We start from the raw sequence: 17,764 nt of genomic DNA on the forward strand, positions 1-17,764 counted from the left end.
GTATCGTTTATCAGGATACATTTCTAGTCATTGTGACAATTTAGATTTATCGTCTAACAGATTCAATAGAATTAGCAATAATAATAAAAAAAATTCAAAATGGGTGAATTGTAAATTTTACTTTTAATATTTTTTACTTTCATGTTGTTTCTTTCATTGAGGTATTGGCAAATTTGTGAAGTATGATCAAATGCAATTCCTATGGGATGTTTAGTAATATAAATTAATATAATTTAAGTAATATAAATTACACTTCTTTATCCTGAAAAACGCCTGGTTTAAACTTGCAGTTTTCCATTAGTGTTTGTAATTGTCATGCTCTGCTTGCTGTGGCAATCATTCACAGCAGTACAGTTACCAAAGAACGAAATTAATAACTAAATGATTTTATCTGAGTGTTATCATCAGTTTTATCATTATCACAATAGTACCACAAAGTATCATGATAAGATTTTAAGCACATATCGCCAAGCCCTAGCCTTAAAATAAACAAAATAATCTAATAATGTATAGGCTTGGAATTTTTTTCATGCTCTTTTAAAAATGGTAAATGAGCTGATTTTATATTTCTTTTCAGGACAGTTGCTGATGTTTGGTTTGCTAAAATGAAATAAACAGAATTTAGATTTTATATTCAATACAAAATAATAAAGAATAGAATAGAAAAGATGACCTGCAGAACCATGGTGGAAAAATCTACATTCCTAAAAAACAAACCTGTAGAATTTCATCAATAATCCCAAAAGCAATTAAAATGTGAAGAATTTTGAGAAGGTTTAACAGATCCATCATAACATTGCATCTTAAAATCCATGCATCCAGCATGGTGGAGGCTGCATCATGGTTTGAGCCAACATCTTAAAGCCATTGGGGTCGGATTTCATGTTGAACTGGTGAAACTATAGATACAAAAAGAAGTCCTAGAGTCTCCTCTTAATAGAAAGTATCCAACTCCACAGGGAGAAAAACTAAAGAAATTACCCCCCCCTGGCTTCCGTAGAGGAGCAGCAGCTATACTCCAAGCTTCCTCTGGATGATGAAGCTCTGACCAGCATTTCAGCAGCTTGTCTCCAGGATCTGATTAATTATATGTTTGTAGAGGGAGCTGTTAAATAATGTGAAGGTCTAAATTATGTTAACACAGTTTTTGTAATACCAGGAAACACAGAGATGAATAGTTAGATATGTGAAACAGCTCCTTTTAAGCAGATGTCAGACCTCCCGCCTGAGCGTCCAGCCTGACCGAGTGTCTGAAAAACAAAAGATCAACAATCTGATCTCGGTTCTCACCGGTTCCTCAGATGATTTCTGTTGTTCTGAAGAACCGATAACAGCAGAATGACAGACTGGAAGCTTTTATTTATCCAAAAATTCTGAAAAAAGAGCTCCTTAAGGGCGGCTGAATGCGAAGCTGTTATCACTAGCTTAGCTTAGTGCTAACAAGAATGCGCCGAAGTTAGCTTCCGATTTGTAGTGGAACCAACTCCTGCTCTAAAGACTCCAGACAATGGCTCGCAAAAATATTCTTGTTTAAAAAAAAAAAAATATTAACTGATTATTGTTTTTGCAAACAGCACAACTTATTTTTTGTTAGTAAATTTAGAAAATTTCTTTCAGACCATGCTTTCAGTGTTTGATTCAAAAAGTTTTTTGTTGTTTGTTTTTAAAGCCTAACAATGAGATTGTGATTGTTAAATTTTAGCATACAATCAAGTTAATTTTACATCCACGTTATTTATTTATTTGAATAATTTACTGTTTTGCCCAATAAATATTAGCTTCTTTATTTACCAGGGCTATAGCTGTTTAATGGCTGGAGTTGTTTATTAAAGCTCAACTCTTCATGCTCATGTGCCTCTGAGCAAGGCACCAAACCCCAAATTGCCTACAGATCTGTGTGTGAATGTTTCTTTATTAGCATGTCACTGTGTGGATGTGTAAAAGAGCTTTGAGCGCTCCAATAGAAACACTCTGCAGTTCACATTTGCTGTATTCATAAAAAGTAAATCAATAAATGTATTGTGTTTTAAGTATGATGTAGGTTTTGTGGCTTGAGATAAATTCTACGATATGTGGGGTGATTTAAAATAAAGATTTTTAGATTGAACTGGTTGCTGATCGGGCTGCACAGTGGAGCAAAGGGTAGCACTGCCGCCTTGCAGCAAGACGGTTCTATTTTCAATTCCTGGCCCGGGGTCTTTCTGCATTGAGTTTGCATGTTCTCTCTGAGCATGCATGGATTTTCTCTGGGTACTCCGGCTTCCTCACTCATATGACTGTCAGGTTAATTGTCTTCTCTAAATTGTGTGAATGGTTGTTTGCCCTGTTTGTCTCTGTGTTGCCCTGCGATGGACTGGCAACCTGCCCAGGTTGTACCCCGCCTCTCGCCCATTGACAGCTGGAGATAGGCACCAGCACCCCTCGCGACCCCACTTGAGATTAAGCATGTTAGAAAATGGATGGATGGGTTTAAAGGAAACTCATACCAGTTTATTATTTTCAAATACAATTGTTTATTCCCTGAAATAAGAATCATCTTTCCATTAGCCTAAATTCAGATTCAGCTGCACCCAGGTCTGCTTTTCAGTAAAAAATGCTGAGAATTTGTGGTTCCATACTGTCAAATCAAATGAAATATAAACTGTATGCTGATGAAGGTTCTCAGTCATCCAGGTCATAGTCATTCCGTAAAAATTCCAAAAATATCCACTGGACTTGGTTTCCAAGATTTGAAGACGTTTCGCCACCTCTCCAGGAAGGTTTCTCAATTCAAATGTCTGGATCCGCAGTGAGTTAAGACTCAAACTCACTGCGGATGTGAGAAAGCTTCCTGGAGAGGTACGAAACGTCTTCAAATCTTGGAAACCAAGTACAGTGGATATTTTTGGAATTTTTACGGAAATATAAACTACTGTAAAGACAAAAGAGTTATGTTGAACTAATCATTTTCCATCCAATACAATAAAATAAAAACCAGAAGTAGCTTCATAGATTTTTCATTTGGAAAAATCAGTTTTCCCAGCAGGAAAATAAAACAGTTGAAGTGTTTCATTTTCTGTTGTGTGAAAGGTGCAGATCAGGTTTGTCCTCTCAGCAGGTATAGTCCCTAAAGATGGACCAAAGCAAAGGTTGCACACATTGAGGTATAACAATAACAGCCCCCCCCCCCCCCCCAAAAAAAAAAAAACAACAACAAAAAAACACAAACAAACAAACAGAAAAAACAAAAAAACAACAACAATGAAATGTTTTTGGATGTTTCGAATTTTTACTATAACAGCACATGTTGCAAAGTTTAAACAGTGTGCCTACTGAATTTCCTGGAACCATTTCAGTTCAGGTTCAACTGCAGTTTTCAAACAGGGTCTCTGCTAAAGTCATCTGTGTGAAACTGATCTTTGAAATATTCACAAATAGAATAAAATCTTAAATAAGTCGATTAACGATTCTTAATAATCTACATATTACAACAGAACTGATCGATGCAGAAGAGGATTAGCGCCACTGAAGAAATAAAAATAGTAAACTGATTTTTAAATATTATTTCAGCTTAAGTAAGAATTCTGACTTTACTCTCAGAATTCTGACTTTTTTTTTTCAGAATTCTGACATTAATCTCAGAATTCTAGATCGTTCATTAAGATTTCTTATTATATTTCGCTGAAGCTCCGAATCAGAAGCCAACATTAGTCCCGGAACCATTGGCGATAGATATTGGTGGATAGTCGAACTGTTTTTATGAAACACGGGAAATGTGGTAAAGGTCGCTGCTTCGCATGGAACCGCTAGGTTGCAGAGGTTTTTCCATCCATTGAGTTCTGTGAGGAACTGCAGGACTCGGCACCATGCCGCTGTCGGACTTCTTGGACGGCCTGAAGGACAACCCGTACTTTGGAGCCGGGTTCGGATTAGTGGGGGTCGGAACGGCGCTGGCTGTAGCCAGGAAGGGAGCCCAGGTGGGGATGATCTTTTTCCGTAGGAACTACATGATCACCCTGGAGGTTCCCAGTAGAGACAAGAGCTACCACTGGCTGCTGAGCTGGATCACCAAGCACGCCACGCACACGCAGCACCTCAGCGTGGAGACCTCCTACCTGGCACATGAGAGTGGACGGGTCCACACGCAGTTTGACTTCCACCCGAGTCCTGGAAACCACATCATCTGGTCAGGGAGACCTTCGACTCGGTTTATTTTAATGTTGTTGCGCTTCTAAACTGTGTCTTACGGTCCCATCATTACTAAATGCTGCCTTTAGGTAAACATCGTTGATCAAATATCCTACATTTCTTTAACTAGGACTAGAACAATCCAGTGCATTGTTGTTTGCAAAAAAAGTTTTTCTCTTATAGAGATTAATTAAGACATGTATTTTTAATAGCTGTTGAATACGTATTTTTATAGACTTGTTTCTTAAATGTTTCAAACTAGATGTCAGTGAATGTAACAGAGCTACACCAATCAACATATGAAACCGTAAAGAGCAGGATAGAAGCGCATCGATTTTATAACAGGTGCTGCTGGGGTAACCGTTATGTTTTCTATAGGCTGCTCATATTCACACAGTTTTACACAGATTTCTATTTTTATTTACTTTAGATATAGACTTAAACTTTATTTTTATTTTGTGCACACAGGTTGTATACAAAATGAAATTTCTTTCAGTACAGCTCTCAAGACACTCCCATTTCTTAAAATGGTTTGGACTGAACTTTGATGTTTCTTTCATTGGATCTTGAAAATGCTTGTCAGACATAAATATCCTGAAAAAAATATCCCACTTTATAAATGAGTATTAAATCTAAGATATACAGTTACTAAGAACTGTATTCTTCAATAGCTTTGAATCAGTCTAGATGGTCCCAGTATGCATTGTCCATAATCAACTGATAGTTTCCACAACTTGGGGAAAGAAAACACACAAGTCACTGTGACACCAGATTTAGATACTCAATTATTAATTCTATAGTCATGCAAATGTGAGCATCACATCAATCTAATGCTTTTAATGTTATTTTTCTTCTGAGGGTGTTTTATGTGTTTTTTTATTTTATTTTTTATGATGTTCTCTATAGATGCTTATTTTAATTGATTTTAGATTTTTAACTGTGTTCTTTTATTGAATTGTGAGCTGGATGTTTTCAACATAATTAGACTATCAGTTTAAAATGACAATAAAGAATAATCTAATTTCCAGTTCTAACAGATTTTTCTCAATTTCACGTTGCTCCAAAACAATAATATTGCTTCCAGTGTGATAAAACCTGTTGGTAACATTCAACATTTTTTTGTTTCTTAGTAATTTCACCAAAACATTAAACTTTTACTAAAAGCAGATTTTATTAAACCTTTATTAAATACAGATATTGATTTTAAAATAATATGGGACATAAATATTTCATTATTTTTAGTTAAAATAAAAATGCATACAAGCAAAATGGAAAATGTGGGAACAGTAATAGTCTTTTCCAGGTAAATTCAATATAGTTTTACATTTTTCCATAATATGAATCTGGTTCAACCCGTAACAGGTTCTGTTACCATGGTAACTTATTCTAGAGTAAGTCAGGTTTGTAGATTAGAGATCAACATCGTGAAAGTAGCATCTCCACCACTCTGTGTCCAGACTAGAGGTGGGAGATGTGGAATCACCAAGTCTTCTGTTTGTCATATATTTGTTCTGCTCAGCCTCTGAATCAGGTGGATCCAATCTGCACAGTGAATTAAATCTGCAGGTCAGACTTTCCTGGTTCAGTGGCTGGGCAGAGCTAATATATGGCGTATAGATGATGGCTCCACAACTTTCTACAATTTTTTTTTTATGATTTAACTCTATATAAGTCCACTCCTCTATTTTTAATATAGATAAAAAGTTACTTTGCAGTTGGAAATTTAAACTGTCTGATCCAACCAGAGCAGAAGGCATCATAGTGTTGGATAGAAAATGAGCCGCAAAGTTCACAATATCTTCCCCTGATGGACTGAATCATTTTTATCTTCCTACATGGGATACCCAACAGGAAAATTCAGCAATGTTTGATACATTACCTTTGTATGATACCAGAAATTAGACAGTTTCATACTTTTATTATGTGGCTTCAACAGGTTAAGGTTAAATAGTGGCTCTGTTGTTGCTTTAATATTGTAGGATATATAAACAGGTAAGGTGCTCCAGGATAGGATCGTATAGGACTCAGGTTTACCATAAACATTAAGAGAAGAACAAAGAGAGCACATAAAGCTGATGGCAACAATAGAAAATGCATAGATGGAGAGAAGTAGAAGAATGCAACAATGTAAGAAAAAGTAGTCATTATGTCCTCCAGCATCTATAGGCTATGGCGGCATAATTAGAGATTTCAACCAATCCATCTGTATGATCTGATGGAATTAAATCTGTAGAATGACTTAAAATGACATGTTGTGAGACAGTTTGGTTTTAATTTGATTTTGCTCAGGAGACTCTAAGCCAATCTAAGTAAATGTTTTATCAAATAGGCGAAGTTGGTGATAAAACCAGTTGGTGTGTCCATCTCAGAGGTTAAAACATGGAGCTGTTTCTTCTGCAAGTCCTTTCTCTAATAAACCACCTTCAGAAAGTCTAAAGAAGTACTAAAAGCAGAGCAGAGTAAACAAGAGGCTGCTGTAAAGCCAAAGATCACTTTGAGGGCAATAAGATGTTCTCTTTAATCTCTGTTCTCCTGGTGGCTGCAGGTATAAGAGGAAGTGGATCCGAGTGGAGCGGACCAGGGAGAAGCAGATGGTGGATCTTCACACTGGGACTCCATGGGAGTCTGTCACGTTCACAGCTCTGGGGAGAGACAGACAAATCTTCTTTAACATCCTTCAAGAAGGTACGGCTGATGGCATGGTGGTTAATTTCAGCTTTCCTTACATAACGATCAGGATCATGGAGGCAGAATCTGGCCTTAAACTGAGATCATCTCAAAGATCTAACTTTTGGAGATGGATTATAGTTTGTTTTTTTTTCTTTTACTTTAGAGCTACTACTGTCTAAAAACTAAAGTAGCAAAATTTAGGATTGAGTTAGAGCTCTTTAAGCTTAAAGGAATAGTACACCCAAAACATGATTAGTCTTCATTTTCTACTCACCCCCATGCTGAACAACACTCTGGAGTACTTTTTTGATATCTCAAATGCATCTGGAGATCTGGGAGGCTTCTTGCTGTCTGCTGACATTCAAATAATGGAGGTCTATGGTGCCCGAGACAGAAAGGTCCATAAAAGTCCACAAAAAACGTGTCAATATTCCTCCATACTGCTCGTCCAATGTATTCCAAGTGTCCTGAGTGGGTAGCATCCATAATTTACTTGAAACGAAGTCATTTAGAATGTTTTTAGAGCATAAACAGTAGTGTATAGGATTTCCTGAAAGCACGCACATGCGCGATCACGACGCTACGGAAGCCGGCAGACCAAACCAGCGCATTCAGCTCGGCAAAGAACTCATGCTCTTCCTCAACACTGAAGTCCTCAGACATTTTTCTTTCGTTGTTTCTTTCTTTGCACAGGTAAACAGCACATTTCTTCTTCTACGCTTGCATTATTGGCAGAGCAGACGCTGAATGCGCACTTTGATCTGGTTTGGTCTGCCGGCTTCCGTAGCGTCATGAACGCGCCGGCGCGTGCTTTCAGGAAATCCTATACACTACTGTTTATGCTCTAAAAAAATTCTAAATGACTTCGTTTCGAGTAAATTCTGGATGCTACCCACTCAGGACACTTGGAATACATTGGACGAGCAGTATGGAGGAATATTGACACGTTTTTTGTGGTCTTTTATGGACCTTTCTGCCTCGGGCGCCATAGACCTCCATTATTTGAATGTCAGCAGACAGCAAGAAGCCTCCCAGATCTCCAGATGCATTTGAGATAACAAAAAAGTACTCCAGAGTGTTGTTCAGCATGGGGGTGAGTAGAAAATGAAGGCTAATCATGTTTTGGGTGTACTATTCCTTTAATGCTCAGAGAGATGTTTGAAGAAAACCACATTCAGATCTGCAAAAACTAAACACCTCTTAACTGTAAAGCACGTTGGTGGAGGTTTGCTGGTCTGGGTTTTTTTTCTGAAGATACTTAGCAGTTTCCCTCATTCAAGTAGCTGATAAAGATGAAAGAATAGTTTTACTATTTTATCACTCTGGGTTGAATCTTGGTGAACCATGACGTGTTCTTCTCCCTCGTTATTGTTTTTTGCAGCACGGGAACTGGCCCTGAAACAGGAGGAAGGACGTACCGTGATGTACACGGCCATGGGCGGCGACTGGCGGCCCTTTGGGTTTCCAAGGCGACGGAGACCCCTCAGCTCTGTGGTCCTGGAGGCTGGTGTGGCAGAGAGGATCGTGGACGATGTGAAGGACTTCATTGGAAATCCAAAGTGGTACACAGACAGAGGTGGAGTTTTTTTTTTTTGGAGGGGAATAATTCAAACTTTATTTTCTTTGTCAGGGATTTTTGTCTTTTCTCAGTAGGTTGGTCGTTAAAGTTTCTCTCTCTGTTTGCAGGAATCCCCTACAGAAGAGGATATCTGCTGTACGGTCCACCAGGATGTGGGAAGAGCAGCTTCATGTGAGCGCTCCATCATCAGTCCGTCTCCTGGTTCCTGTTCTGTGGGGCTGTAGCTCCAGAGCCGCCCTGAACGTTTGTGCTCTCCTTTCTTGTTTTAGCACGGCGCTGGCAGGTGAGCTTGGCTACAGCATCTGTTTGATGAGCCTGAGCGACAGAACGCTCTCGGACGACCGTCTGAACCACCTCCTGAGCGTGGCTCCGCAGCAGAGCATCATCCTGCTGGAGGATGTGGACGCCGCCTTCGTCAGCAGGGACCTGCTCCCCACTGAGAGTGAGTGGGAGTCCTGACCTTGTTCTGTTTCTGTTAGTGTCCAAGACAAACTATTGCTGTGGGTCGTTTTTTTTTTTTTTAGGGTAGGTTTTCAGATTAATAAATAGTTTTTTCTCTGCCTTTTCAGACCCGATGGCCTATCAGGGAATGGGAAGGTTGACCTTCAGCGGCCTGCTGAACTCCCTGGATGGAGTTGCTTCATCTGAGGCCAGAATTGTTTTTATGACTACCAACTTCATAGACAGGTATTGTTACCAAACTTTTTAAATAATAAAAAAGCTACCCTTAAAGTTTCCAGAAAGCTCCAGTTAGGTGACATGACTCTATTACACCTTGAAAAACCGATCCATGCCGAGACCGGGCCGAGCTCGGATCAGTTAACCAGGCCGAGCTCGGTTCTGAAGACCGTTTACGCATCACGCTATCTTGGTTCCTCGACTCCTCGCCCCCTAGTGACGTTCTGCGGTATTACGGCCAGCATTGAAGGAGGAAATCAAGCGGTTGTTGGCGGTAATGCACCAAAAGTTGTTTGCCAACCGCCGTAAAACACAAGAAGAAGAAGCCGAAGAAAGAGGGAATCAAGCAAATCAAAATGGCGGCGGCCGTCACATTCAGAAAGTTATGCTTGATCATTATTATCATCCCAGGTCGCTCCACGCTCTTTTGAAGCCATTATTTAAAATGTTGCATGGAGAAGATTTCGAATGTTGTTTAATAGTTGTTCTTCTTCTTCTGTTTTTGTTGGTTGGCAAGCAACTTCCAGAGGGGCATTACTGCCAACTACTGGAATGGAGTGTGAATCGCGATGTGCAGCCAGACAGAGATGACGCGTTCTGCTCATGCGCTCTTGTTATCAGAGAACCAAGCCAGGGAAAAACCGAGCCGAGCCCACCTCTGGAACTGGTCTGCAGTTAGCTCGGTTCGGTTGTGTCTAGCTCGGTTTAGTTCACTTTGCTTTAAATTTACTCAGTTACTGAACTCTGACCGGTCTCGGCACGGTTTTTCAAGGGTAGTGTAAATGGGGTATACAGGAGCTTCTTGGTCGTCCCTGCAGACTCTGGTTGATCTTTGTCTCAATGTTAAACTGTTCTCTTTTTTATATGGTTTCAGCATACAAAACTGTATAAAACAATCCTAGCTAATTATTATTTTGTCCTTTAGTCACAAGGTTTCGTTTTTGTCCTGAGCCAAAAACAAACAATTTAACATTTTCTGAAAATAGTGATAAATAGAATATCTGAGCTGTAATAACATCCTCTATTTTTCTTTGTATTATCACCTTCCAATATGTAAAAGATCTATTTCCTTCTAAGCGACTTTATATATAGCTTTGTATTTCAAAATCATTCATTTAATTTCCTTTGGCTCATTTTGACTGAATAGTAAAAAGCTGCATTACAGTTGGTGCTCACCTTGATGTAAATAATGATGCGTTCAGGAGCACTAAGAGCAAAAGATCTACCAGTAAAATAGATGATGCAAATTAACCATAGTTGCTTTAGAAATTTGGTATTGGGTATTACCATTTTATACATTCTTTAAATATGTTATATGTTTCTTAGCCATAATTTCCCGATGCTAGAAAAGTCTCTCTTAAGAAAAACAGTTATTCCCAGATTTCTAAACCTTTATTTGACCCTTTTAAAATGTTAAGTTCAATCCAGCTGAATAAATACAGCATTGAAGAAAAGTAAGTATCGTCAGCATTTGTCATCAACAAACCTATAGAACTTAATTCTCTACCCTTTTTCGCAGGTTGGACGCGGCGCTGATCCGACCGGGCCGAGTCGACCTTAAACAATACATTGGGCACTGCACCGCCTGGCAGCTCACCCAGATGTTCCGGCGGTTCTATCCAGACACGCCGGCCTCAGAAGGCGAACGCTTCGCAGAGCGAGCGTTAGCCGCTCACTCTGAGATCAGTGCCGCTCAGGTCCAAGGACACTTTCTGCTTCACAAAAATGATCCGGTTGGATCGATAGACAACGTGGCCCAAATAAAGGGATGATGGACCTGGACGGGACTCAGAGACTGATTACAGAATAAAGAGAATATTTAAAAGGAAACGTTGGGTTCATTTCTTCTATGTTTTTATCTAAACCTTTTATTTATGAGGACAAATTGTGCACACACGCCACACTGCAAAAAATGTAAATCTTAAGTGAATTTTTTTCTGAATTGAGGCGGTAAGTGAGACACTTTGCCAATGAAATGAGTAAAATTCACATTTAATATAAGAAAAAAAAAACTGCATTGTCTTATTTTATGGGCATATCATCTAATTCTCTTATTCTAAGAGTAAAAGTACTCATTCCATTGGCAAACCATCTTATAGACCTGCTCAAATTAAGAGTAAATTCACTAAATTTAAGACATTTTCACTTATTTCTAGATCTTTTTTTCCGTGCAAATCACACAGATGAAAACATCGGTTAAGAATATATTATTATATTTATTACTTTTTACACACGCAGCTGTTTCTTGACCTCTTGGAGGAAAATATGTTTAAAGTTTTATATTTCGTTAAGGTGATCTGTTTCTAGTAAAGTCTTGGGTTTTTTTAAATTACATGTTTGTTTTTTTTAAGAGGGAAATTAATCAAATTTTAAGATTGTTTTTTCCACGGCTATTTTTAAGGAATTTTTTTTCTTTACATGCAAATGTGAATCAAAACGAAAAGCAGTTAAAAGATTTGCAATGTAGTATTTATTTGGTGGCGTGCCTAAGCTGATGCTGAGTCTGCACTAATACAAATTATCCTTATATCACTGACACTTAAACTAATTTTTAATTTCCAGATTCTCTCTGGAGGACATTCTCTTTGTTTTAGACATGTTGCTCTATCTGCTGCCTTGGGGTTTCATTTTTTTTTTTAAACATTGCATTAGTTTCTTGTATGGGACACATTAGCGTTAAAACTGATTAGATTTAAAACCATAACATGAAAATGCATAATATGTGGGATTTGCACCTTGGACAGAATGGATGTGCAGGTAATCAGGAGTTAACCCTGGCCGGAAACATAGAGAATAGTTTTGTGCAATTTGATTGGTTGGGGAGCAGCATGTGGAAGGCCCCCATCAGGATGCCATTGATGGAAGAACAGCTGCTGCTATGCAGAAAACAGATTTCTCTTTCACTGAGAGGAAGCCAAGACTCCTCGTAAAAGTGTTCAAAAAGCCTTACATTGCACTGAGGATAAACCCACCATCCAAAGCAAATTTAGAGCAGCATTATTTAAAGGTCTAATAAATATCCACATTAATTTCCTGCTGTAGTTGCCTCCACTGAATGTTTCTAGGGAGGTGAGCTGGATATTTGAGGAGCATGGCTCCTCCCACTCAGTCTGCATGATTTTAACTGGAGCTCTTTTCCAGTTTTTTTTTAGTAATGGCTGCCCGGCTGTCGCAGAGATTACAGTCTGGGAGCTGTGGCAGATGGCTGCAGCTATGCCGCATTTTTAAAGGCAATGTCTGCTTCAGAGGACTGGGAAGGGCCTCCTCTCTCCAGCAGGACAAGCTGCGGACGGTGGAGGACCTCCCTCGTGTCAGCCCCTTGGAAATGCTTTTCAAGATCTTATTCCAGGGTTATTTCCACCGTATGCAGGAGTTACAGGTAGGTCTGGGTGTGTGTATTGATCTGACAGCAGCTTTATAAGACGATGATGCACACAGATATCAGACAGCAGTCAGATTTTTCTATTCATCTTTTCATAAATTGTTCTTTTTTGTGAAAACTGACAGACATGCAGACAAATAGAATTACTTATTATTACTAATCCTGGTGGGTCTGAATATTTTTATGGTTGCAGTTAACTTGCCCTGTAAATGCAAGATAAAATCAATGTTTAACAGGAAATGTGACCTTTGATCCCACAGATGAGGGTTTGTGGAGGGATACGTTTCAGGGAAATGTTGTGGAAATGTGTAATTTTTTAAAATTCCCTAAAAAAAGATTATCCTGTGTTCGCCTTACTGCTGCCTTTTCCTGCTTTTAATTGTCAAAGTTTTGATTCTGCATAAAGAAGTTCATAAAATGCTTTGTCTTTGGTTAAGATCTATGAGAGGAAGCTGTATGGACCCATTTACAAAAATGGACGTAATGCTGTTTCTGTGACCACTGCTCAGCTGCTGGAGGAACTGGTGAGGATGGATGACAAGTTTCCCTCCAGAGCAGACCTGTCTCTGTGGACAGAGTACCGCGATATGAGAGGACACGGCTATGGGCCGCTTACAGAGTAAAGCAAACTCTTTAATGCTCTCCCTTTAACAGTTTCATTGAAGTGGATGAATATTGGACTGGTCTTTTTAGCATAATTATCAGAGTAGATTTAAATGTGATGCTTTTGTATCAGTCCACACATTTCCAGATGCATCCAATTTTCAACCATCTACTTTCTAATTTTTGGCTAATTTGAATAATTTAGGCCTGCTCCTTCTTTATTCCAACATATTCACCCAATTCACCAGAACTCTACGCAATTAAATACTGTAGAACATAGCATGAAGCTTTCAATTCCCATCCAGGAAGCTTTATTAATTAAAAACATCAGAAAAAGCACTAAATTCAAGACTTTATAGATTGGACCAAAGCAGGCGAGTGTCAATTCCACCATTTTATATGTGTATTTACTGTATGTTGTATGTTTATTTCTCTCTTATACCAGAATTTGTTGAATTCTCTTTTGGATACTCTACACACATCTGCATCTAAATAATGACAATCATAGGGCTGTGTTTTTTAGCCCTTGTCCTAAAAGCAAACTACCTTGTTTTAGATATTTCTCTGCTTCATCATTCCTGATTCAGATGATGAAAAGACAGATACAGAAACCTAAGGTCCATGGATTCATTACCTAACTCTAATGTAATACCTGCGGTTTATCCCCAAGCATTGGTGGATAAGAAACCTAAACCTGAGGCCAATTGATTTAAACCGACTTCATTAACATCCTGCAGGGAACTACTTCTGGCAGATGGGACCTTCCAGCACTGAATATAAAAAGGGGGCTGAATTGCCAATATAAATAACTAGGTAGTGACAAAGAAGCATGAAACAAAAAGATTTAAACTAAACTAACTAAATAAGCCTTGGTCTGTGTGAAACCAAATAGTTTTCCACCTTTTTCAAAGCATCAAAACATTTTCCATCAAACCTTAAAATGTGCTTCTGCTCCCAGAACAGGGGAGCGCTGGTACAACCTGAGGGCGGTTCTTAACAAGCGCATGCTCCATCCGAGGGATTCTGCTCAGTACGCTGGGGTCATCAATGAGGTGGTTACAGACTTCATTAAAAGGATCAAACATCTGCGTGAAGCCAGCTCAACAGGGGATTTTGTTTCTGACGTTTCCAATAAGTTTTACCTATTTTCATTGGAAGGTAAGTTTAAGCAGCATTTCCAAGTAATTAAACTTTTTTTTTTTTTTTTTTTTTTTTGGATTATTTAGTTTTTGCCTCACAGGTATTGCATCTATATTGTTTGACACAAGACTTGGCTGTCTGAGAACGGAGATTCCTGCTGGTACTCAAGAATATATCGCGTCCATCTCGCAGATGTTTTCCAATAACTTGCCTGTTGCAATATTTCCAAAGTGGAGCCGCAAACTGCTTCCTTATTGGGGGCGCTACATCACCAGCTGGGACAACATCTTCGCTTTTGGTAAGTTTCTAAACTTTTATACCTAAGTGCTTTTGTACTATTCATTGTTGCATGATAAACTACAACTGAACTGGGCTGCAAACCATTCAGACATGACTGTACCCTTTAAATAGGTTCCCTAAGCTGTAGCTTAGTATCCAACTAAATCAAGCTTCTCACAACTATTTTTTTTAATATTGTGTCCCTATATATTCTTATTCCTGACAAACAAAAAATGAAATTTTATCAGCTTGAAGTAAAACTACCTAAAAATAAAATGCTTCTTGTCAAGGGCGTAGGTTTGATTTCGACTTTGGTAGGGACATTATTGGTCTTATCTCATTTTTATGCTTGACGTGAAAATCAGGGTGTATTTTGTTTAAAGAGAAAAGCAGCATTTCTTGCTACATTTGTACAAATTTTATAAGCGCTACACACATTCGATGCTGTTTATCAATGTTTGAAGCATCATCAGCTCTGATGAATGAGGAATTATGACTTTTTTCCACTTTGAAAAGGTCTCAGACTCAGACAGAAAGTAAATATGTGCCTATTTAACAAAATATAGTCTAAATATTTCTGCTATATGTGGATCTATCCTGTTTTTTGTTTTGAAGATATACATTTGTACAGAGGTAAAACCCACTTTTATTGTTTAAATATTCTCTCTGTATCATGAAACAAAGCAAAAATAATAGATTCAAAGAACACCAAATAAATTTATTGTATTAAATGAGCACTGGAACTGACACTGACACTGAGCATTTAGAATATTTTCACTCTACAGGTCATCTAGGCTGTAGTTACTCTATTTAACCCATATCATGTATTTTATCTTGCTCTGAAACAATTCATTGGAATAATCAATTATTGAAATGTCAACAAATTTAATAATCAATTAATCATTAACTGGACTATAGAGACTCTAAAACATGTCTTTAGGTCACACATCGACCCAGTTAGAGCAGGAATTATACCAAAATCGTAAAAAAAAATATCTAAATAAAAATATTTTTGTCTTTTAATATTTTCCATCCCCTCTACTGCTGCAACAAAGCTGTATTGTAAATTATAAACATGTTATTCACATCTAATTGTTGATAGGGACAAGTAGGTCGGTCCAAAATTTTGGAAGGGACATGTCCCTATGCAAACCTACGCCGCTTCTTGTGTCTTTTTGCTGTCCTTTGTTTCCAATTTGAAGCAACAGGTAACAAGCAACAGGAACTGTCCCCAGGTGTTAAAACTCAGCCACATCGATCAACAGAACAGAACATAGCTTTATCTCTGTAGGCTGTGGTTCACCTTCTCCATACTCTCGCTGAAGATCATAATTTCATCTGCAAACATCATAATCCATAGATTCTCCTATGTATTATCCCATGCTTGACCTGTGCCAGACACCTCACCACCGTCTCACTATCTTTGCTTGTGTTTACCCAATGTGCACTTCTGCATCACAAGTATATTCACATTATAAAGCAGATAATCTGTCGTGTGACGTCTGTTATGATTCAAGCGAAAACTTTGATCGACAAGAAGATAGAGGACATCCAGCGGCGAGTGGACAACAACCAGAATGTGGAGAGTGAATATCTAACGTACCTCCTCTCAAACAAGAATATAAGTACTAAGGACGTCTACGCCAGCATCACTGAGCTTCTTTTGGCTGGAGTGGACACGGTAATGAACTCATTATTATAAAAGCTTTTATTATAACAGATCTGTATGTATTGATGTTAGAGTTTGAATCATATACAAGGAACTTTAAATTTGTTTGTGACTCCTCTACTCAATAATGCATATTTTATGCTTGTATATGTTAGTAGTGTTAATAAGTATTTGTTTTTATTTCAAAGACCTCCAACACCCTTACATGGGCTTTGTACCAGCTGTCCAGGAACCCAGAAATCCAGCACAGACTCCATGAGGAAGTGTCCACGCTGGTACCTGCAGACCAAATCCCCACGGCTGCAGAGGTCACTCGGATGCCATTTTTACGAGCTGTGATCAAGGAAACTCTCAGGTAGGAGTGCATGGAGAAGCTTTGGTGTTAGCAGAGTAATCACATAGAGCCCTTTTATAATCGTCTAAATATTTTTGTTTTCTTTTAAAGGATGTACCCCGTGGTTCCTATAAATTCAAGAATCATAACTGAAAAAACAGTTTCTGTTGGTGGATATCAGTTTCCAAAGAATGTGAGTCTAACATTTTGAACATATTTACTATAGAATTTTCTCTTACTGCAAGATAGTATAAAATATATTGTGTGCTAACAATGTTAAACTTAAGCTAAGATCAACACAATAAAAAAAATCTATTCAATTTTCTTTTCATTTTTTTTTTTTTTTTTCCAGACTTGTTTCACTCTCTGTCACTATGCCATCAGTCATGATGAAAGCATTTTCCCAGAGCCGTTCAGATTCCAGCCGGAGAGATGGCTCCGTGACGGCCGCCAGAGGCCACATCCATTCAGCTCCATCCCGTTTGGCTACGGAGTTCGAGGCTGTGTTGGTCGCAGGATTGCAGAACTAGAGATGTATTTGGTTCTGTTTCGGGTAAGTCCAAAAAAAACCCAACATGTATTTAAAAATCTATTATAAGGATGAAATAATTGGACTTCCTGCACTTTACCTATAAACCATAATCATAAAAAATAACATTATTCTCAATGTATATCTGTCATTATCTAAAGAGTTTTTCACTATTATATTTCCCTATATTTCGGTGTCTTTTTCTTAGCTTATTAGGGACTTTAAAATCAAACCCGGACCCATGATGGACGAGCTGAAGATCCTCAGTCGGGCTGTTCTGGTTCCAAACAAGCAACTGGACCTGCACTTTGTGGACCGATGATGAAGAAACACTGATTTTCTCAACAGTTTGGTTTAACAGTCACATAAAAAGCTGGTAAGCCAATGAAAAACTCTAAAACTATTAAGCAACAACTCTTCTTGCAGTCACAAAAAACACCTAATTATATCTGAATACACTCAGATGATCCAGTTAAAATATAATGCATTTCCATCATTACATCATCAGGGGGTATTTCTACTTGTTTGTTTCTGAAAATACAATCACATGTTTGTATATTTGTATACCTTGGTCATCCCTGCATTGTATTCTATTCTATTCTGTAATAATGTAGTGATGAAAACTTTTATATTTGTTGGTTCTATATTAAAGGATGTTTTATTTTTCGTAAAGTTCAACATTCTTATCTGAAGTTGCACAGATTTCTTTAATCTCTAAATGAATCAAACAAACT

General features: G+C 38.2%; 2 protein-coding genes across 3 annotated transcripts; both read left to right on the forward strand.

Moving 5' to 3' along the window:
- The first annotated feature begins 3,720 nt into the window (after window positions 1–3,720).
- LOC119774006 (mitochondrial chaperone BCS1) lies at window positions 3,721–10,924 on the forward strand. Its single transcript, XM_038271266.1, has 7 exons — window positions 3,721–4,165; window positions 6,713–6,852; window positions 8,219–8,413; window positions 8,524–8,587; window positions 8,686–8,858; window positions 8,986–9,103; window positions 10,614–10,924. The coding sequence occupies exons 1-7, from the start codon at window positions 3,846–3,848 to the stop codon at window positions 10,864–10,866; spliced, it is 1,263 nt and encodes a 420-aa protein (XP_038127194.1). The 5' UTR covers window positions 3,721–3,845; the 3' UTR covers window positions 10,867–10,924.
- Window positions 10,925–11,178: 254 nt separating this feature from the next.
- LOC119774012 (sterol 26-hydroxylase, mitochondrial-like) lies at window positions 11,179–17,764 on the forward strand. Of its 2 annotated transcripts, XM_038271273.1 has the most exons (10): window positions 11,179–11,909; window positions 11,943–12,473; window positions 12,914–13,095; window positions 14,038–14,237; window positions 14,320–14,517; window positions 16,016–16,179; window positions 16,356–16,522; window positions 16,613–16,694; window positions 16,854–17,054; window positions 17,239–17,764. In XM_038271273.1, the coding sequence occupies exons 2-10, from the start codon at window positions 12,249–12,251 to the stop codon at window positions 17,350–17,352; spliced, it is 1,533 nt and encodes a 510-aa protein (XP_038127201.1). In that variant the 5' UTR covers window positions 11,179–11,909; window positions 11,943–12,248; the 3' UTR covers window positions 17,353–17,764. The 2 variants fall into 2 exon arrangements, with proteins under 2 accessions (XP_038127201.1, XP_038127200.1); XM_038271272.1 differs by having other exon boundaries at window positions 11,179–12,473.

Source organism: Cyprinodon tularosa, unplaced genomic scaffold (genome assembly GCF_016077235.1).
Source record: "Cyprinodon tularosa strain WSP-4 unplaced genomic scaffold, ASM1607723v1 ctg798, whole genome shotgun sequence".
NCBI classification, from domain to species: Eukaryota; Metazoa; Chordata; class Actinopteri; order Cyprinodontiformes; family Cyprinodontidae; genus Cyprinodon; species Cyprinodon tularosa.

Excerpts from the sequence above, each read along its gene's own strand:
- LOC119774006 (XM_038271266.1), top strand. The coding sequence starts at position 3,846 with ATGCCGCTGTCGGACTTCTTGGACGGCCTGAAGGACAACCCGTACTTT. Across the intron at positions 6,853-8,218 it reads CTTTAACATCCTTCAAGAAG|CACGGGAACTGGCCCTGAAA; the intron begins GTACGGCTGATG and ends TGTTTTTTGCAG. Across the intron at positions 8,414-8,523 it reads AAAGTGGTACACAGACAGAG|GAATCCCCTACAGAAGAGGA; the intron begins GTGGAGTTTTTT and ends CTCTGTTTGCAG.
- LOC119774012 (XM_038271272.1), top strand. The coding sequence starts at position 12,249 with ATGGCTGCCCGGCTGTCGCAGAGATTACAGTCTGGGAGCTGTGGCAGA. Across the intron at positions 16,180-16,355 it reads TTTTGGCTGGAGTGGACACG|ACCTCCAACACCCTTACATG; the intron begins GTAATGAACTCA and ends TTTATTTCAAAG. Across the intron at positions 17,055-17,238 it reads TGTATTTGGTTCTGTTTCGG|CTTATTAGGGACTTTAAAAT; the intron begins GTAAGTCCAAAA and ends TCTTTTTCTTAG.